Source organism: Carettochelys insculpta, chromosome 26 (genome assembly GCF_033958435.1).
Source record: "Carettochelys insculpta isolate YL-2023 chromosome 26, ASM3395843v1, whole genome shotgun sequence".
NCBI classification, from domain to species: Eukaryota; Metazoa; Chordata; order Testudines; family Carettochelyidae; genus Carettochelys; species Carettochelys insculpta.
In genome coordinates, this window is record NC_134162.1 from 11,940,259 (window position 1) to 11,961,882 (window position 21,624).

The following is a 21,624-nucleotide window of genomic DNA, read 5'->3' on the forward strand; positions in this document are numbered from 1 at the left end:
AGCAGAGCCCAGCTCTCCCCCAGACATAAGGGGAGGGGCCAAGGGCAGAAAGGAGTGGGGCTTAGGGCAGTCAGCCCTATAACCCCACATGTTTCCTCAGGGTCAGGCCTGGAGCAGCAGCCCAGTGTTGCTGTGGCATTTCAAAGGGGTCCAGAGCGCCAAGTACTGCTGCCACTACGTGAGCAGCTGGAGCTCTGCGCCTGGGGTATGGAGTGAGGTAAATCAAAATTAATGATATCTTCTTGTGCGTCGAACACAGAAAGCTGAGTTTGCACTGCACTCTGTGCCCTATATCACCTGAGGAAGAAGCAGAGCTTTCTGTCTCAAAGAACCCTAACCTCCTCTCCCTCGGAACGTTTCACTGCTGAAATACGCTCACTCCTGGGGTGGAACCCAGCAGTTGTTGTTCACCTTCCTCAGGAAACAGGCATGTTTAGGGGGAGATGTGAAGAATAATGTGTCCATCTCCAGTTGTGGGAGGGAACTGAGAGGAGTGAGACTGCACTGGAAATCAGTGCCATGGGAACTTGAGTGACAACCTAGGAGTTTGCATCTCAGCCGAAAGGTGGCACTATCACCATTCCGGAACGCTGGTCATGCCCTGAAAGGAAGTGCGCCATTTGGGCCTGACTCTTTGCTGCCTAAAACAGCCTCATTGTTTACACCTGTGCCCCATACTCTGCCCACTCAGTAAGGTTGCAGGATGTCCCAGAATGTGTGGGACAGTCCTGAATTTCCCTGACAAGTCCCTTGTTCCCCATTTATGCAAAGATGTTCCGCCAGACTAATTTTTGCATAAAGGGGGCCTCAGCAATTGTCAGGGAAAAATTCCCTGTGCCCGGCCAGGGATCTTCTGGCTGGGGCTGCTGGCTGGGCATGTCCCAAATGACTCTTCTGCAAATCTGGCAACCCTATGGTTCAGGCTGACCACATTTTGACTTTTGCATGCGTAAATGATATACAATGGGTGCAAGGAATGAGAGCACATTGGGCTCATGAATTCCAAACACTTCCTGTTTGGGCAGTGGCCCAGCCCTATACTGATTCATAGATGAGAGCTACTGAGAGCACTGCTTGGGGTGCTATGTCTGCAGCCACATATCTTGCCTTCCCAAGCTGGCTGGCTTGAAACTCAGCAGCACCTCTTCTCTTCTCCCCTCTAAACTCCGCACAGTAGTCAGTATCTAGACAGAGAATGCAGCTTTTTTGCGAAAGGAGGGGAACATCCAAACCGATGGTAGCCTCTGAGAGAAGAAGAGTCACCCATGCTCCCGAAAACCCTGTAACGGCAATGAGGGAAACAGAACAAAGACATAGGGCTGGGTCTGGAACTAGAGCCAAACTTCCCACAAAGGGGTGTTGGGAACTCAGTTCATTTCTATGTAAGGTATATACTCTGCAGATCTCAGCATGCATCTCCACGCTGCACAACCCTCTGGAAGCAGAATCAATGGAAAGCAGAGTTTTGCAACAGGACTTCCTGTCTGTGGGTTGGGAGAGGATCACAGGTACTGACAGGTGGCCATTAAGGATTGCTGTCAAACTGGCTTGACGAGCCAAAGTCAGTCGAGCCTAATAAAAAGAACATGAGTAGAGATGGCCAGGTCCTTTGGGTGGAGTCAGATTGCTTTTGTGGTAGAAATGAGGATGGTCAAATATTTAAAATACTTTAAAAACCAACCGCAGGAGCAATACTGGGAGGAACATGAGACGTGGTCCATATGACGTTTGTAAAGCCACTGCAGCAGCGACAGAAACATCATGGAAACAGACCTGAGGATCTTGATGACCAATAGCTGCCCCGAACATTAGCATTGGTTCCACGGGCTCTTCTCTAAGCCTTGAACATAAAAAAGGGGCCCATGGAAAATTGAAACTAGGAACTGATTTTCTGTGGGCATTTACCCCATCTCTAATGAAAAAGAGCAGCTCCTTCTCTGTTCCCTTGTTTGTATGTTTTGATCATTCAGCAGCACATGCCTGTAAACAGAATCATAGAATACTAGAACTGGAAGGGACCTCGAGAGGCCATCAAGTCCAGCCCCCTACCCCAATGGCAGGACCAAGTACTGTCTAAACTATCCCTGATAGACATCTATCTAACCTGTTCTTAAGTATCTCCAGTGATGGAGATTCCACAACCTCCCTTGGCAGTTTATTCCACTGTTTGACCACCCTGACAGTTAGGAACTTTTTCCTAATGTCCAACCTAAACCTCCCTTGCTGCAGTGTAAGTCAATTGCCTCTTCCTCCTATCCTCAGAGGCCAACAACAACAAGTTTTCTCCCTCCTCCTTATGACATCCGTTTAGATACCTGAAAACTGCTATCATGTTGCCCCTCAATCTTCTCTTTTCCAAACTAAACAAGCCCAATTCTTTCAGCCTTTCTTCATAGGTCACGTTCTCTAGACCTTTAATCAGTCTTGTTGCTCTTTTCTATACCCTCTCTAATTTCTCCACATCTTTCTTGAAATGCAGTACCCAGAACTGGACGCAGTACTCCAGCTGAGGCCTATCCCAGCGCAGAGTAGAGCGGAAGAATGACTTTTGTGTCTTGTTCACAACACACCTGTTAATACATCCCAGAATCATGCTTGCTTTTTTTTTTTTGCAACAGCATCACACTGACTCATATTTAGCTTGTGGTCCAGTATAATCCCTAGATCCCTTTCTGCTGTAGTCATTCCTAGACGGTCTCTGCCCATTCTGTATGCGTGAAACTGATTGTTCCTTCCCAAGTGGAGTGCTTTGCATTTGTCCTTATTAAACTTCATCCTGTTTACCTCAGACCACTTCTCCAATTTATCCAGATCATTTTGAATATGACCCTATCCTCCAAAGCAGTTGCAACGCCTCCCAGCTTGGTACCATCTGCAAACTTAATAAGTGTACTTTCTATGCCAATACCTAAATCATTGAAGATACTGAACAGAACCAGTCCTAACACACACCACTGCAGAACCCCACTTGTTATACTTTTCCGACAGGATTGAGAACCATTAAGAACTACTGAAGTGAGTCTGTGCCCACGAAAGCTCATGCTCAAAACTTTTCTGTTAGTCTATTAGACTAACAATCCATACAAATCCATGCTGGCTGTTCCCTATCACCTTACCACCTCCAAGTGCTTTTCTGTTAGTCTGTTCGGGTCGTTGCTGTCTCTGAGTATGGTTATCCAGCCAGTTATGCACCCGCCTTATAATAGCCTCATCTAAATTGTATTTGCCTATTTTTTATAAGAATATCATGCAAGACTGTATCAAGTGCTTTACTAAAGTCTAGATATACCACATCTACTGCTTCTCCCCTATCCACAAGGCTCGTTATCCTATCAAAGAAAGCTATCAGATTAGTTTGACATGATTTGTTCTTTACAAATCCTTGCTGGCTGTTCCCTATCACCTTACCACCTCCAAGTGCTTGCAGATGATTTCTTTAATTACCTGCTCCATTATCTTTCCTGGCACAGAAGTTAAGCTGACTGGCCTAAAGTTTCCTGGGTTATTCTTATTCCCCTTTTATAGATGGGCACTATATTTGCCCTTTTCCAGTCTTCTGGAATCTCTCCTGTCTCCCATGATTTTCCAAAGATGATAGCTAAAGGCTCAGATACCTCCTCTATCAGCTCCTTGAGTATTCCAGGATGCATTTCATCAGGCCCTGGTGACTTGACATCAGATTCTTTAGTCAATCATACTATAGGTTGAACCTGCACACTCTGGTCCAGCAACAGCCATAATCCAGCATGATTTTAGTTAGCTGGAAAAACATTTATTGGGATGTGGCCAAGTTTCCCATGGTCCCATAAGGTTTGTTCACAGCCACCAGTCCTGGCTTTCAGTTGTCTGTGCTGTTGTTTAGCTAGACTACTGTAATGCTACATTATGAAGCCTGTATTGTGTGCTCCATGGGGGAGTGCGCTAGTAAGAGCAGGCAGGTTACATGTAAGATAGTTGAGGCAGTGAAAGCATTACACAGGCACTGTGTAACAGAACCATTTCCAACATAGTTGCTCATACAGTGAGTGGCTATGAGGCTCCACAAACTGTCCAGAGAGCCTGCAGCATTCTGCAGAGAATGGTACAACATAATCTTAGAAAGCCCTCCCTATTTTTATCGTTTGACATTGCTATTGTTATCTAACAAATGGAGGCCTGACTAGATGATCTAATGGTGGTTCTTGGATTTGAACTCTATCTCACACTGTTTACAGTGGGAGAAAGCGAGCGTAGAGTAATGGCAGGGTGTTTGTTTGGGGGCGTTACTTGGGTTTTTTTAGTACTTTTGGATCTCACTTAGAACAAGTGCAGGAAGTCAAGCTTGGTGAGCCTCATGGTCCCTTGTGGCCTCCTATGAGACACTCCAGCAGGTGGGTGAGAGAGACAGGCAAACAAGTATACTGGGCACTGTCCAATGCCTCGAGACTGATGGGGTTTCATCACCATTTGCTTGCAGCTTGCTGTGTGCATCATAAAAGAGCTATGTTACAGGAGTGTAACAGATTTCATGCCACCAGGCTTGCCTTGTTATGGAAATAGCCTTCATTCATACATAACGAGTAGCTGGTGACAAGTGGTTTTATTTCAAGTATAAAGAGAAAAGACTCACAAGTCATACCATAGGGTATGTGGGGCCAGTAACAGCACTATGGGGCATTACATTGAATCTGCCCTATCCATCTGTAGTTGTCAGGGCCATATTATCAGCACTTCCACACATCCCATCTCCAGCGCTCTTAGCAAGCTGCAGCCACCTCCTACCAATTCTGCAAACCAGTAGGAAATAAAAATGGAATCCTAGCCAGAGAGGTGCTCTTGCGAAACAACCCAGATAAGCTATTGCTCTGTAATGCTTCCTGCATGAAGCAGCATGGCTACCCCTCCTGTCTCTGTTGAGCTGCAAAGTCGTCAGGCATTTACAAGCAGAATGTGGCTGCAGGTAGTTAATAGAAAATGGTATAGATCTGCACCCTTTGCTTGCCAGAGTTGACTCAAAATTTGTCATGATAATCCAATTGGACCCCATAATTTAAAAGGACTGGTCTTGGTCAGAACACGGATTCTGTTACCAGCAATGAGGGCAAAGGAATCTGGTTTGGGTTTTAAGATTCCAGGTGATAAACCATGGCTTCACTTGTAACCTTGATTGCCTTTGAGCAGGAACAGCCTGTAATGAAATGTCCCATGTCCTTCATGGAGCTTGTCTTTTGCTACCTTGCCTAAGTACAGCTGCATTTTCCAAGCACCCCGCTGCTGCCAGAATGGCAACTTCAGAGTGATAGGGGCTTTTTTATATGTTTTGTTTTTTAGTACTTAAAACAAAGTACAAGCCAGGAAAAAAGCGTTGGAGAGAAACAGCAAACATTTGTGTTGCACAATGCACTCTCCTATGCTTGCTTAGCATGAGGAATTCTCACCATGAGATGTTATTGGGACCAGCAACATGGCATGATTCAGAAGAGGTGGATTCAGAGGAGACTGAGGTGGTTAGAACCACCCATGTTTTAAAAAGATGGAAGAGCTCTAAATGTTCTAGCTTCAGGGCTGAAGAGGGTTGGGAATAAACTTAGTTTATGAGACTGTCATCCCATTCTTGTCCACTTAGTGTTTGCTGCACCTTCCATTGAAAAATGGCCCAAGATCCCTAATTATCACAAGTGAGCCCAGCCTTGGTTTATAGATTGTATAGTAATTTGTCTGTGGGAGTTTACTAGAACATCTCACCCAACAAAACCTATGCCATAGGCCTTTTATTGCCTTGTTCAGATCCAGAACAGATGGCTTAGTAGTATCAAATGACACTTCTAAGTGTGAGGTAAAGGTCTAATTTCATGTTGGTTCAAAGTCACTCTTATTTGACTGGTAGCTGGTTCCCATACTGACTGGCATAGCAGTCCTAGAATATCCTGAGCCACAAGTACAGTGGGAAATTATGTTTAATCAAGAATACTCTCTAAAGGCATTAATTAAGCCTCACACTACTGGTGAGAGGAAGGTATAATCATCCCTATTTTACCAAGGAGTAGGCCAAGGCCAAAAGAGTGACTTGCCTAGGGTGGTATAATGAGCCATGCTGGGAAACCAGCTTCAGTAGGTCTTGTAGTTTAGGACTGTAATTCAGCAAGCTCCTCAAAACGTGCAAAGTGACACACTGAAATCAGCTACTCTGAAGTCACCAAAATGATGTAGGTGCTTAAAGTTCCATTTATGTTTCCTGAATCAGTTCTCTAGTTCCTAACTCTTAGTTAACACTTCCAAGAGCATGATCTACTTGGCAGCCAGCACTACCTTCTTTTGGCAAGAGTGCAGGCACATCTTTCTACTCAGGTACAGGGGCTGGCTTCCTTCCAACAGACACATGAGGAAGGTAGTTGTCTCTCCCTGCTCTATGAGCCAGGAGGCAGGCAGATTGGGAGCCAAGACATTAGGCTGCTTGAGGCAACATTGCCCTCCAGCTGTACTAGGCATACAAGGGCACAGCACAGGGGCACAAAGTGGTGTCTGAAATATACTAGTGCCCAATGCAATTGCATACTGTACGTATGCCTAAGGGTAGCTCTGCTCATCTATAACACAGGCCAGGGAATTCCACCCAGTAATAACTGCATCTATCATATCTTACAGTATAGCTGTAGAAGTTGTACAAGTTCCCACTGAGAATATGGTGCAGCTGGACTGGTGATTGCAATGCATTTTGCCAACACAAGTCACTGATGCCAGTTGTTTTGAGGTTCCTTAAATACTAAACACTACCATGTGCCTCTATTACAAGGGTTAATGAAATCAGGCATCAAAAGGAAATCAGGATTTAACATCCAGATTAATTAATACAAGGGCATCATCTTTGATGTCGTTAGATTTTAATAGACCACTTGTCCTATCTTTTGAGCTGGGCTGTTCATTTGAGTGACAAGTCGTGGTAAACTCACATGAGAAACAGAATCTGTCTGAGCCAATGCAGCCCTGATATGACCGTGCACAATCTCTGCAAGGAAATAAGATTAAATCGTCCAACAAACCTTTATTCTAATTCATAGGGAGACCCTTACTGCCCACAGTGAGATGCTCCTCTTTGTCCATCTATATTAAAGTTGTTGAGATTACAGTAACCCATTCTTTGGGTGATCCTTCACTGAGTTCTCTATTCACCCCCATACTCTGGCCAAATTCCAACTCCTGTTCGGCTGAGGATCTTGTCCTTAAGACACAAACAGAAGCCAGGCAACTTAGTTTCTATTCCTGCCTCTGCTGCCCATTTTGTGGCTGTACCTGGGCACATCAACTAATTTCTCTGACTCACTTTCCCCGTGTGAAAACAGGCTAATACTTCCCTACCTTGCAGAGGTATTTATGACACTACATTCAGAATGGGAAGGGTTTTATGATCTCTCAAGGTCCTGTAGAAATAGGACAGATGGTAACAAAGCAGTGTAGTGTTGCTGTATTTTAGTGACATTGAAGTGATGCATGTAACTTCTAACAAGTTTTGAATTAATATTTGATGAGAATATTCTAGCTTAAAATTAATTGAGCAGGAGTTTTAATAAGTGTCCCATACAGGCAAGTAAGGTAGAGTGACAGCAAATTAATTCATAATACTTAGATGCATAATGTTGCATAAGGGGTATAACAAACTTTTGGCTCCCAACAACGCATCCTGCTAATGTTTATGGAACAATTACATCAATGTAAGTGTAAGAAAGTCATGATGGACACTGTATTTCCCAGCCCCTACAGTAAACATTGCTAACAGAGTATTTGTTGCTCTGTGTGTAAACTGTCTTCTGAGCCCAGCAGGTTTAAACTGGTCTGGGGCACAAACAGCAGCAAAAGAAGTTTCCACCCAGTTATGAACTCTTTGCACCATTTACTGTAAAAGGCAAAGGGTTGCCTTAAACGAAAAGGCAGGAAGATAACCAACTAAGAGAAATGTCAAGATGTTTCAGGCCAAGGTTACTAGTGCTTATTAAGACACATTCATGTTCTGAAACAGGATCCTCTTAAGAAGATATCACAGGGGTCTGTCTTTATTGACACTCCATGTTTCAAGGCAAATTTCCTCACCTGCCAAGTCTGAAGCTGACATCTGCTCCTTCCCTACCTAGGATACAACAAAAAATCAAGACTGGTCCAGCCTGTCCCTTTATATAATCACCCGTTGTAGTTAGTCTGCCTGCGGGATCTCTGGGCTTTTTGCTGAGGGAAACATAAAGCAAAATGGAATCCACCTCTCTCCACCCTGCCTGCTTGATCACAAGGGCACTTTACTGACCTGGCTCTTTTTTTTGTTTGCTTTTTGAACCCCAATAAATAAGGAAAAGCTGGTAGGCTTGAGTTCTTATCAGTAGGGTGTGTCCCTAGCTACCAGTGGGTTGGGAAAACTCCCATCCAAAGGTTACATGACTGGGCTGACGTTTCAGAGGATCTGCACCCATCTGCGCATGCTCTGGATCTAGCCCAAAGACTGTAAACCAGACAGGGCACTAACAGGAAGACTCAGACTGATAGCATTTTGCAGTGCCTTCTGCTGAAACACTGCACAGATTAGTGGAGAGTGCTGAGGGGTTCCAGCAGGAATATTGTCAAGACCTCCCATGTAGAATGAAAACACACAGTGCTACTCCCCCATCCTTCTTCCCAGGGTGTCAGGTCACTGACTAAAATTAATTCGTTCTGCCCCATGTCAGCTAAGATATGCACTTGACTGATGGACCTGCTGATATGCTGAGGCTAGATGAAGATCATACAGGGCATGAGTGAAAGAGCATAAAGTGCCGGGCAGGAGTCCCAGTCCTCTGCTCTAATCACTTTCTGGAGGGAAAACTAATTGTGATAGCTCTAAGAGGGACTCAGAAGATACAAACCTCTCACCTCTCCATTCAGGACCTAGTTCCCCACTGCCATGCAGCTTCTCTCGTCATTTGCACCTGCATAAACTCCCTCCACTCAGAGTTAGCATCTTACCCTCTGCAGAGAGGTGCAAATGATTGCACACTGGGCTGGACATGCGGGCAGCCACAGCACTTTGAAATTGACACGCCTCGCTGCCGCATGTCTCGTCCAGACAGGGCTCCTTTTCGAAAGGACCCCGCCTACTTTGAAGTCCCCTTTTTCCCATCAGCTCATGGGAATAAGGGGACTTTGAAGTAGGCGGCGTCCTTTCGAAAAGGAGCCCCATTGGGACGAGCCACATGGCAGCAAGGCATGTCAATTTTGAAGTGCAGCGGCCGCCTGCATGCTAATGAAGTGCTGAATATGCATTTCAGTGCTTCATTAGTAAACTTTGAAATGGCCATTTGCGTGGCCATTTCCAATTTGGGGCATGTGTAGACACAGCCCTGGAGAATAGCTGCCCCTCCCCTACCATTTACAATTCCTCCCTGCTGCTGCTATTTATCTGAGATGAGGGGCTTTACCAGGGAAAAGCTGAGGGGGCTGTGCATCAGGGCCAGAGGGCCTGCTGTGCCCAGGCTATAGGCAGCAGCAGGAAGCTCCAGGGCAGGCCAGCCTCTGACAAGGTGACAGCAATTTGGACTTCTACAAAACCAATGCATTGAAGGAGTAATGCCCAAAAGAGGGCCTCCCAATTAATTTTGTCTAGTTGCTAGTGGAGATGGTATTTTCCCCTCCCACGAATGTGGCTGCCCACAGCTACAGGAAGAGCTGCTCAGGTTTACAGGTGTTAACAGTAGAGTGGCAGAAGATCATAGGAGGCCTAAGCCAATCAGTATGCGATAGCTACAGCCTGTGACTTTCGGATCAGAGAGTTAGTATGCATTTCTTGGAGGGCTCAGAGTATAACCTATGCCTACACAGGGCAGGAGAAGAACTATGGCAAGGTAAAGTAGGCAGATAAATAAAAAGCTTACCTCTGTTACAAATGAAAGGGCTGTGTCCTTCTTCTCAAAAATGAATGAGTAAAAGGGCTTTGCCGTAACAGAAGGTGACTTTTTATGAAAAAGGTGAAAATGTCCCTTGAAGGCACTTGCTTGTCCAGTCTTGTAAACTGGAAGCAACTTTTTTTTGGCAATCATTTCTGGTCAGCTCTCCTTTAGAGTTGCATTGTTTTGTAGAAAAAGCCAAGGGACAACACCTTGAGGAGTTTAAAGTAACAGATGCCAACCCTAGCAATATGCAGACACTAGCTTAGGTGAGAGAAGCTCTAGAGAAAAGGGGGAAAAAAATCTTCTCCCAGCACACCTATTAAAATCAGGGAATCCTCTTCCAAGGAAGTAGTGAGCACCAAGGAGTTCTCTTCCACACAATAGCTCAAAAATCAAGCTCCCTGCTATTGCAGGGAATCTGCTCAAACTGCCTGGGATGGTATTCCTAAACAGATATGAAGCATACGTAGTATTCCATCTTGCTGGAGCAGGCAAGATGCAACAAGCTTTTTTAAAAGGGTCTCCCTGTGTCTGGGTCTTGCTATTCAAATAGAGTCTACCTGTGACTGCAGTCTTGGCAGAGGTCTTGCTCTTTAGCTTTATGAAACAAACCCAAAACAGCAAAAATGCTTCTGAGTGAAGAAGTTAAAAGGGATGAAGCACGATAGAACCAGAGAATTGTAGTTCACTTGCTCAGAATAAGTCAAGAGTAACTCAGCAAGTCACAGAATAGCTGGAGGGTAATCTGTGTGCAGTCCTCTGAAATTCTCTCTGCTTTTGAGGAGGAGGTAACTTAAATGAGACAGAGAGGTAGCCCTCTTAGTACCTTGATCCAGTTTGGAGGGGCAGGCATTGCTCCTGGCTCAGCTGTAATGTTTACTACTAATAGCTCTCTGCAACACCAAGGTCACCTGAGTGTAGCACAAGACACAAGCTCTGATTCTGCAAAGGTTAGTGCTGCAGCACTGAGCTCTGACAGTCCTAACTGTAGTGGTCATGCTCTTCCACTCAGGGCCATGCCAGATCTTCTGTAGCTATGATGCAGCTACAGAAGCTGGAGCAGCTCTTCCTCTGACATCAGGCAGCCAGGCCACTGAAGAGAACATTGTCTTCCATGGTAACTAATGCATAACCATATAGGACTCTGTTGCCATAATGGCATGTGCCCAGTGATTAAGGAGTTGACTGTTGTCCTGGGATATGGCATCCTCTCAAATTTTGCCAAGTCAGGGCAAGGCCTCGTTGCTTGTGAACAGATCCAAATAACCTAGCAAATTTAAAAAGTAAAGCGTATGAAATGAGCTGGGAGGAGGTAGCCTAGCCTTAGAGAGGTTTCACCTTCGTGGTAGTTACCCCTTTTCTACAGCCTAGTGTGCTAGAAAAGCCAACTGACAGACCAGAATCAGAAAGCCAGTTCAGAAGTTGAAAGAGCTATGCTCTGCATGCCATTAAGGGCAACCCTGTTTACTTTAGTGGGTTGCACTCAGTATCACACCAAGACCAGCCAATGCCTTCCTATTACATAAATTGAAGTAAATGTCACATTAAAATAGTGCTACCTTGTCACGTTCTACCACTCCAGTGCCGGGGTAACCATTTCTTTACGGGTTCACTGCACCAGGTTGAGGTGACCTTTCAGAATTAAAAAACACACACACATTCTTCCTAGCCTTCCAACACTGAAAAGAGGAAGCCCAGGCGACAGTCATTTAAAATAGTTTATTACCAAAATAAAAATCCTTCGATAAAAATCATACAACATAAAAGCTGACATGAGGCAGCAGTAGGAGGTTGCTCGTACAGCTGGATACATTGAACTAGATTGCAGATAAAAGTTCACGAAAGCAAAAAACCAAACATGACTCAGATCTGTATTTCTCTGATTGGGTGGCAGTTATGCCTCCAATACCTACGCAAGTTCTATTGTGGGTCACCTTTCTGGCAGAGCAGTTTTAAGCTCACTTTTCTACTTACCGCTAGCCAGACTAATATGCAGCTCCTGATCACACCAGCTGTTTCCTATGCATCACTCCCATTGGCGTCAAGGAGGTATGTGCAACCCATCAGGCATATGATCAGGTACCTGAAAGCTTTGAATAAATGTAAAGAGACTGGGAGGGACCCTGAACACCCCCTCTTCAGCTTTTTCCCTACCCCTTTGGCTTTCCAGAAAAGATCTCACCACCCACTAGGAGTTCAATGTTTCCAAATAGTGAGCATGTAGGAGAATAAATGCAACACTGTGAGGGGGCAATATTCCCATCCATATACTTATTCCTATTACATATAAATAATTATATACACTATGTACATGTGATGTCTATTTAGCATGCAGCTTTGAGTAACTTTAATGACAGCCTTAATTCAGGCCTGTCCTTCTGAGGCCCGGAGGAAGGAGGGGGAAAAAACCCAAAAAGAACACCAAGCTGAAGGTTGATTTTTCATATTGCCCATGCACAAAATTAATCTGCTTGTGCCTAAAACCCTGTTACAAGACATTGTGTGGTTGAGTACAGCAGTTCATCCCATTTTGCTTAAGAGGAAGGACAGAAGTTCCCGTATCCATAGCATAAAAATGTTTGTGTAACTGCATAAAACACAGAGGTGGGTTTACACCAAGTGTCAGATTGTTTATTCCTTCAGCAGACCAAGTTTTTTCAGTGCCTCCCGCCGGTGTTGGTCTGTAGCTCCTTTAGGGGTGATTTTTACACTGACACTTGTAGGCCGAGGAAATTTCAAGTAAGATCTGTGCTTTTCACCTTTCTCCAACTCCTCATCTGTTTTGGATGCCTTGAGATCAACAAAGTCTTTCCCAGTGCCCAGGGAAAGAGGGCGTGGTCGACTATTCCTGATAGCACTAGGGATCGTTCTCTCAGGGACTGGAGCTTTGTCAAGTGAGCGGCTGTCTCCAGCCTGGTCCTCACTGCTCAGACCTATGCCTGAATGCTCCATGGAGTTGGATTTGATCATCTGTCTTGAGCCAGAAGCAGCCTGGTCTGCTAGACTCAAATTTGGAGCAAGTTTGTCAGGCTTCTCATGAGCAGGAACACTGGTTCCATCATCACTCTTCAAGTTATCCCTACTGCCAGCCCTAGAAGTCAGGACATGGACACTCTTTGGTTTGGGAGCAGTAGGAGGTCTGACAACATGCACTTTAGACTCCCTTCCTTTATCCTGTAAGAGTCCCAACTTTGCCAGAGCCTCCTGCCGGGCTCTTTCCTGCTTTTCCAGTGAACACTCAGTAGGGCTGGATTTCTGCTTTGGTGAAGATGGAGAAACCCCTTTAGTGTGAGGGGGGTCTCTGACTGGTGCTGGGCTGATTTTGCTGGGTTTAAGGATAATATTGGGTGGCAGTTTTCTTGGCTTTGGGGCTGTTGGAGGCCGTTGCTTGGCATTTGAATCTGGAGAAGCTTCCGAGTCTAGTTTCTCTTGGCTGCCATGAATGGTGGCTCTCTCTCTTCCTGTCTCAAGAGGTTTCGATTCTTCTTTGAGCAGCAACCCTGCATTCTCTGGAGCAGAATGCAGCGATGCTGCTCTAGCCTTATTTCCTATTGCTTCAGTCAGTTTTCCCTTTGCCTCCAAATCATTAGGGAACAGCTCTTCACCATGGCCATTTGCTTTCTGGTTCTTGGCAAGCCACCTGGTATTTGCCTCTCTAGGATCCCTGAAGGGTTCAGGGGGCTGGATAATTACAGAAGCCAAGTGTGGTGGCTTTAGTTGATTATTTTCACTGGGCTGGTTATTCAACTGGGTCTTGAGCATCTTCCATGAATGCCCCACTGTCTCTTGAGCTGTTGGAGCTGGCCCATCAGTGAGGTCTGCTGTTTTGTTGACCAAAACCTTAGTGGTTGGAAGGCTTGCTGCATTGATGCTCCTTGGAAGGCTGTAATAGCCTGAGCTTCGAACCATTTCTGGAGCAGAACTTGAGAGCAGAGATCCACATTGATCATTGTTTTGTTCTACTGCATGTCGCTGACCCAAACGGCCAGTGGGAGACCCCCTGTCCAAATCTAGACCAAAAAAGCCAAGTGTTAAGTACGCAGCTATAAGCAGAGCAGGGCACCGAGACTACCTGCTATTTATGTACAGAACTAACTTTAACAAGGCTGATAATACAACAGAGCCAGAACACCCAAATTTAAAGATTTTTCTAAGCAGGTGAGCATGCATTAATGGAAGGGAAGCTAATTCTTATTGCAAAGATATTAATTTTGCACTGAGTGATAGATTGCTGATGAGTCCTAGATATTACACTTAAAGATTCTATGTGAAACAGCACAGATATTCTGTCCTGCAGTTTTGCAGAATAACTGTTCACCTTCAGAAAGGCAAACTGAAAGAATCTGCACTAGGCACACTAGAGAAAGAAACTGTCCCTTCTCTTCATCCCAGAACAGATTCTTCTAGTCAACTATGCACTAGCACCTGGTGTGTGTTTAATGTGCAGGGGAAAATGGGACAATATTCTATCTCCCACTAAGTTTTACCAAGTCACAGAACTTCATGGCCACAAAATGCAAGGAGTTCTGAGGTTCAGATTGCAAGTTTTAGTCTTACTCTTTGGAACATCTCCTCTCTTGGGCCATGTTCTGGGGAGCTTAGACCGTTCAGCAGAGTCTGTCTCATCAGCAGAAACCCCACTGTCGTCTTCGGCATCGAGAGACTCAAGAGTTTCTTCTAGGAACAACAAACATTCCTTTTCCTCCACAGATAAGTAGTCATAGCTGTTATCACTCTAAATGAAAAGCAAACCACAAATGGGGACATTAGGCATTAGACACTTACAACCATATCTGTAGTGTCAACAAAGCCAAGGATGGATCTTCCTTCTGGGTGCTCACCCACAGAGTCTAAATATCAATCATGTAAAAGCTGCCAGTTTTCCTAGAGACAGCTCTGCCACTCACCCCCAATATTATTATAAGGAGTCTGCTCTGGTCTGGCTATGGTCTGAAGAAGTGGGTCTGTCCCACTAATAAACTATTTTGCTATTCTTTAAGGTGCTACTTGACTGCTTTTTGTTTTGATAGTGTATAGACTAGCACAGCTTCCTCTCTGTTACTAATCCTGGGATGTGTTTGATACAAACTAACGTAAATGGTCAGGTGCAATTGTGGGATTTTCACCACCTACTGGGCCAGATTTGTCACTGGTTTCATTACTGACACTCGGATTTTTCTGCACAGTGTGGTTTAAAACACATCTGCTTTGATTAACTAGGAGTGAATTCTCAAGATATCCAGCCACCTACCAAAGAGTAGAGTGCTTCTGTCCTGCACCCTGACACACCTCTGGCTGGATTAAGGGCTCTAGCAATTTAGAAAAGTCAAAATAACCACCCCACCCAGACTCAGCCATTCTGAGCTACACTTTATTCACCAGAGACTGAGCCAATCTGTGCATCAGCTGGGCGCAAGTGATTTGCTTGGCTTGTCTGCCCCAAATAGGTCTCAATGCACTCTTCCATTATACTACCATCTAGAGGCTCTGTATGGTATGGATCTTAAGCAAGACCACTCCAGTTCAACTGCCCAGCATACGTGCAGGAAAGCAGCAGTGTTAAGGTTGCTTTTCAGTCTGGCATGACTATTCTGCTGTACTGGTGCCTGCCTGTGGCACCTAGTCTTTTACAGTGCTGAGGTTTGTTCTGTTTGCTTACGCCAAGTGATCTTCTGACATTTGCACTGCACCAGGGTTTCCGAGATGGAATATACCTGAGAGAATTAGTGAAACTGCAAATTCCTTGGGGCAGGAACTATCCTTTTGTTCCATGTTTATATGATAACTAATACAAAGGGACCCTAATCTGTGAGAGGGGCTTCATTGTGCTACCCCACTATAAAATATCTTTTTATTTTAGATAAAGCACTTTCTACCTACCTAGAATCTCACCTTCAAAACTTACGGGCTACCAGCTGCTAGCACTGGAAAATAAAAAACAAAAACAAAAACACACTCAGTTTACTTACCAATTCAGAGCAGCTTGAGTTAGTGCTGACCATGCTGTCACACCTGCCTGAATCTTGCCCAGCTGCCCCGAGCCACAAATCCTCTTTAGGCATATCACAATCTCCTGCTCCTGTAAGTTCTCACCACAGTATTGGGTGGTTCCCACTCTGGCTGGAGAAAGAGCAAGGTGTGTTAAGAGTTACATGTGCTATGTTTAAAAGCACACACTTGCCAATTCAGACACGTGTATTAGCATTCACCTATCAGGAGTCAAGGAAGACTTCAGATCTGTTCAATTTGGTCACCTTTTGGTTCTAAAGATTCTTCTAATTTAGTGGCTGATTTTTAAAAAGCTGAAGTAATCTGGAAGACTCCAGGATCAATAATGAGTTAACAGCTAAGCCACCAATTCAAATAAACCCATTTGGGTAGTGACCACAAGCTGTCACTATTCTGACATTTTAAGGGGGTATTTCTTCATTTGAGATCACAGAACACCAAACAACTTTTTTTTTATGTGAAACACCTTTGAAAATAAAATCACCACACTCCACACACATGGGGTGTGTCTACGCTAGGAATTAACTTCAAAGTAAGGCACTACTTGGAAGCTGCCAGCAGAGGGTCTACCCACATTTTCCCTTTCTTCAAAGTTAACGTTGAAGTAGGGAGCTCAACTTAAGTCCTTACTCCATTCCTGGGAATGGAGTAGTGCCTTACTTCAAAGTAGGGTGTGTGTAGACGCTCAACTTTCATTTTGTTTACTTCAAATTAAGGAACTTCAAAGTTTATTTTTGTAGTGTAAAGACAGCCGTGCTGTGGCTGACATCAAGCAGCGGAATGACAGCTTACCTGCCACACTGGTGTAGTGTATGCGCTGCATGTCATTGCTAGTTGCTCTGCTGCTGTATAGTTAGGAGAGGAGAGGCGAGGCAAGGCTAGCACACTGTTAGTTGACTTTGCGGTGTTGTCAAACTATTACCAATCTCGTGGGACAGAAAATTCTGAAACAATTTTATTTCTGCATTACACAGTGAGTTGTTCACAGAAGCAGCGTTCCACAGAACATAGTTTTAGAAAAACTGTTGGTGGGGGCGGGTGTCTCTTCAACATGGGTAAGGTGGTAGTCAGTGGGTAAATGAAAAGAAAGCCAGAGAGCTAATGCAATGGTTTGTTCTCAGCTAGGCTCCATCTATGTGCTGGGATGGGATGAAGCAGTTTCTGAAATTGCACTAACTGCTTCCTCCACTTGCTGGCTAAACGGTTTAGTATTGCATCAATTACATTCATTGCCGGAGCAAGGCAAAATTTTGCCTAGAGAAGACAACCCCCTGCCCTCCCAGGGCAGGGGGAAGGCATTTTGGAGCATGTAATAGGCTGGGCTCAATTTTAACCATCCTAATAGCCAAAGCAATGTGCTAGCCAGTTTTGTAAGAGCTTCTTCTTTACAAGGTGCTTGTTTTCTAACACTCCACACCTCTAAATGATGCAAGTTTATTGGCTGCCATAGGGAGAGGTGCTTGTTTACCTAAGTTTGGGTGGGTGTGTTCACAGCATAGCCTGTGTAAAGAAGAGCAGAGGGTGGTGGTTTTTTGTTTTTGGTTGTTTTTTTTTTAATTCTCACTGGAGAAAAAGACGTGCCAGGAATGCCAAGAGGAACAGGTTTTGATTTAGACACTGCTAAACTTGCTGAGGGTCTCTCTGAAACTGGATCCAGGGATTAGGAGGAAACTGTAGTAACTTGTGTAATGGGACTGTTGTTGTAGTGAGATCTTTGGAAGCTCTTTTTTAGATGTTTGAATTCAGAGAGAGAGAGATGTTTGTTACGTAGGAAACACTGAACTTGTATTATTCCCAGCTCTGCATGGTGCTTGAAATCCTCAGATGAGACGACATCCCCATTTTCCACAGGAAGAATCAGAGGCTAAGCAACTTGCCCAATCACACAGCAAGTCAGTAGCTGAGCTGAGATTAGGGAGAGACACTGTTCTTCTCTAACCACTAGCCAGTGCTGTCTCAAACCCATTAAATCTGTGACCTGACCTGCATCATAGATCTTTTTACCAATGCCACCCTCTCCCTAGGTCACATCCTAAAACTCATCCAACAGCAGCAATATCTTTCCTTCCCATCATGGGCATCTGGTATTGTGATTTTTTTTTTTTCAGTCTGATCTGTGATCCATATTTTTAGGCCCTTTAAGTTAGTGAGGTACAAATATTGTTTCTTTTGTGAATTGCATCCAGCCCCTGACATCCAACATGTCAAAATGACTACTACAGAAACTCTGATCCAGGTAATTAGAAATAGGTAGGAAGTTGTAACTGATGGATGCACAGCCACTATGCAATGGCTGCCTTTTTTAGAGGTAATTTCTTCCTGATTGGCCAGTAGTATTTGAACATTTCTAGGCTAAAATTGCAAGGCTGAAACCCATCCGTATTATCATCACTAATTGCAAACCGCCCCTCCCCTCCCCCAACAAGAGACTTCCAGTTCCTGGTGGCAACTTTAGAGGAGCAGGTTGTTTTGAAACCATGGCTTTTAGACAAGTTTGTATGCACACAATCCAGCAACAAAAATATTCTGAAGACAGTCATAAAAAGCCCTGAGTCTTTCGGCCAAGTGGAGATAGGGCATTTGAAATGGAAAATCATGGAGATACACATCTCAGAACTGGAAGGGATCTTGACAGGTCATAAAGTCCAGTCTCCTGCACTCACAGCAGGACCTATCACCATCCCTGACAGTTTAGATTTAGAAAAACCACAAACAACCTATGCCAGACCATTGAAAGGCCCCCTTAAGGATTGAACTCACAACCCTGGATTTAAAAGGCCAGCGTTCTAACCACAGATATTCCTCCCCCAAGGTCAAATGTTTACTGAGAACAAAATGGCCTGTTATAAGCTTAACCCTAACCTGCACCACTAAGTACTTAGGTGATGTGATTAATTCAGGTTAAGAAAAGCTAAGTTTAGCTTACAAAATGAATAGTTATTTATAGCCATAAAATCTTAACATTCTGAGGAGGTAGTGATACTGCATATTTGCAGAGAGTGACAATATTTCCAGGCACACGCTGCCTATTCAGAGAACATGAGAACAGGAGAGGTGGGCTACAATAAAAAAAATTAACACCCCCTGCCCTCCCCCCCCCTGCATCCTCTAAGCATGCTACTCTCAATTTCACTAAAAACTATAGTCTGTATTACCCATCAGAAGGGAAGGCAGAGCAACTCTTTATGATACAGATTGAACCTCTAGTCCAGCACCCTTGGGAGCTGACTGGTGCCGAATTAGAGAATTTGCTGGTCAATATTGTCTAGCAGCATTACCAACACTTCCACGGCTTACTGGGCTCTTAGAAGACATTTAGGGGTAAATTACAGCTAAACAACAGCACAGAGCACTAAGAGCCAGGACAGGTGGCTGTAAACCAACTTTATGGGACTGTGGGGAAGCTCTGCCACACCCATGATAACTGGTTGTCCAGCTAACTAAAATCCTGCCAGATTATGGCCATTGCCAGATGAGTGTGCACTGGAGTAGAGAGGTTCAACCTGTATTACCTGGTGTGGCTTTCAGCAATGTGGCAGCTGGCTTTCTTCCCCCCTCAAAAAAAAAAAAATCAGGAAGCCACATCTGTTAGTGCACAATTAGTCAGAGCCTTCTAAAGAAACTTTCTTGAATAGAGAATAAAATTCCACTACCTGCTGTAGGAGGTAGGAGCCATCATTACAGATGGAAGTCTGAATTTAATATTTGATAAAGCATTAAATGAACTAAAGTACCACACTTTGGTCTAAAATAGCTGGCAAAGACCACATTGTGGAGGTAAGGGACCCCAGCATATTATGGGTTCCATCTATGATTTAGTAATGTCGTAATGCTAACAATGCAAGAAGCAATGTGCTTTCAGATGGAGTAAGACTCAAGTTGGCTTCAGTGGTATTTGTAACTTTTTCCATTAGTTTCCCAGCCACAAACATTTAAGTGTTAATTGCTGTTTACGGGAAGTCAATCTTACATAGGCTTGTGTGATGGCAAAATCCTGAAGGGGCTGGTTCAAGCCAGCAACCTGTTTACAAGAGTTTGTCATCCACACCGTAGAAACCATGCCCTGTGATCAGTTACACATCAAACAACAAAATACAGGTTCCTAAACTTGAGCACAAGGGCTTTAAGTTCCATATAAAAATCTCTGTTTGGGAAGAGATCAAAATTATTATTAGGATCTAAAAAAACCATTTCTGGCTCTGTATCAGTCACAAATAAGAAACATAAATATACAGCTAATCATCACAGAGTTGCAGGATTATGCTCTCTGACAAGTTCTCTGGCAAAGTTAAGGAAGAAGAGTATTCAGGACTACAAGGACACACACAGGACAGCTCAAAAGGTGCCAAAATGGAAAAGAGAAGAATCTGATTTCACTTCTTAGTTTCCCTTCCCTTGCTTTCACATTCTATCATCATGAACTTCAACCTACTAAGGCTATTCAAAAAAGCGACTAGGATTGCCAGGCTGCAAGAGTTATCCAAAACTCTCATTTTGCCAAAAGGGTACCAGTAAAGTACACACTTCAGGAACTGTGTTGATATTAGAAAGTACGGGAAAATTTTGAGAAAGCCCAGCTTTTCTGTTTCATGAAGAAAAATCCATTTTGCCAAAAGGAAACAAGTTTTACAAATAAGTGCAGCAAGCTATATTGTTACAACTGCCCTTTAAAGCTTAAATTCCCATCAGCAACATCAACAGTTAAACTTGTGTTAGCAGCTGTGGTTAAAAGCAGCCTTGTTGTACAGAATTTTGTGGCACAACTATGTGGGCAACACACTGAAGGTTTAGTTTGCTAGGTCAAAGCAAGTACAGCACATGCACTTTACACAAAGGTGCAAAGGACACAAGCCTGTTCAACAGCCCACTTCCACAGGCACAAAAAAGTTAACTAAAATTCTTGACTTCAAAGGTTTCAGCTCCCTTAGTTTTATAAGGGGCTGAGAGGAGAGAAGTGCTGTCACAATTTCTCTTGGTTATATAAATCTAACTGATAGTTTCTCAATTTCCCATGCTAGATAGGAGCTGTATTAACACCAAGTATGTCTAAGTTAGAAGCTTAAAAAATGACCCTCCCCACCCCCACATCTACTGATCATAAAGCTAGTTTAGTTTTTAGGGTATAAAAGCTAAAAATCAGTAGTAAAAATCCTTAGTCAATAGGACGTAACTGATAATAGTTAAATGTATCCCCTACTCTTTCACTTTCTCCTTAGAAACCAGGCAAAATAAGTTACTTTTCATTCATTAAAGCTTTTTATTTCTGACAAAGTTGGTTGCAAAGGATTTCCCCCCAGCACTATTAAAAGAAAAAGCAGCAAGAAAATCTAGAGCAGCTCTACAGATACCAGTAATTCCACTCCAGAGAATTTCACCTGGGTTGTAGCCCCTTCATTGCAGGCAGAATACAACTGCTGCTGCAGAAACTGAAATGGCCTAAAGGAAATCTGAATAAAATTCATGCGAGACTCTTTCCTAAACTCACCATCTATCCACCCCATTCCTCCCTAGCCATAACCAGTTGGAGAGAATCCCTCCGCTTCACCTTGAAACAAATACAGTTCAGTTACAGATTAACTCACCTTAACTAGAAGAGAGAAAAGGATCAAAAGCCTCTGCTTCCCTAAGCAAGGGACCAAAACCCGAGAGAGACACCACCTCTGCTGCTCTGCTTATGACTTATCACTAACTTACCTGGGCAGGTAAATGCCTCACCCACCCTTGGTGTTCA

The 21,624-nt window shown here is 44.0% G+C and overlaps 1 protein-coding gene across 2 annotated transcripts; it reads right to left on the minus strand.

Annotated features, from left to right (window-relative positions):
• Positions 1-11,594: 11,594 nt before the first annotated feature.
• C26H1orf116 (chromosome 26 C1orf116 homolog) lies at positions 11,595-21,623 on the minus strand. Of its 2 annotated transcripts, none has more exons than XM_074977579.1 (4): positions 21,588-21,623; positions 15,854-16,004; positions 14,442-14,619; positions 11,595-13,894 (listed from the first exon to the last, which is right to left on the minus strand). In XM_074977579.1, exons 2-4 carry the CDS (start codon positions 15,944-15,946, stop codon positions 12,516-12,518), a joined length of 1,650 nt encoding a protein of 549 aa, XP_074833680.1. In that variant the 5' UTR covers positions 15,947-16,004; positions 21,588-21,623; the 3' UTR covers positions 11,595-12,515. The 2 variants fall into 2 exon arrangements, with proteins under 2 accessions (XP_074833680.1, XP_074833679.1); XM_074977578.1 differs by lacking the exon at positions 21,588-21,623 and adding an exon at positions 21,476-21,544.
• Between the last annotated feature and the right edge of the window lies 1 nt (position 21,624).

Coding starts and splice junctions, on each gene's coding strand:
- C26H1orf116 (XM_074977579.1), bottom strand. CDS start 15,946: ATGCCTAAAGAGGATTTGTGGCTCGGGGCAGCTGGGCAAGATTCAGGC. Junction 14,620..15,853: donor ACTCAAGCTGCTCTGAATTG/GTAAGTAAACTG, acceptor CTTTTCATTTAG/AGTGATAACAGCTATGACTA. Junction 13,895..14,441: donor GAGAGGAGATGTTCCAAAGA/GTAAGACTAAAA, acceptor TTTTTGGTCTAG/ATTTGGACAGGGGGTCTCCC.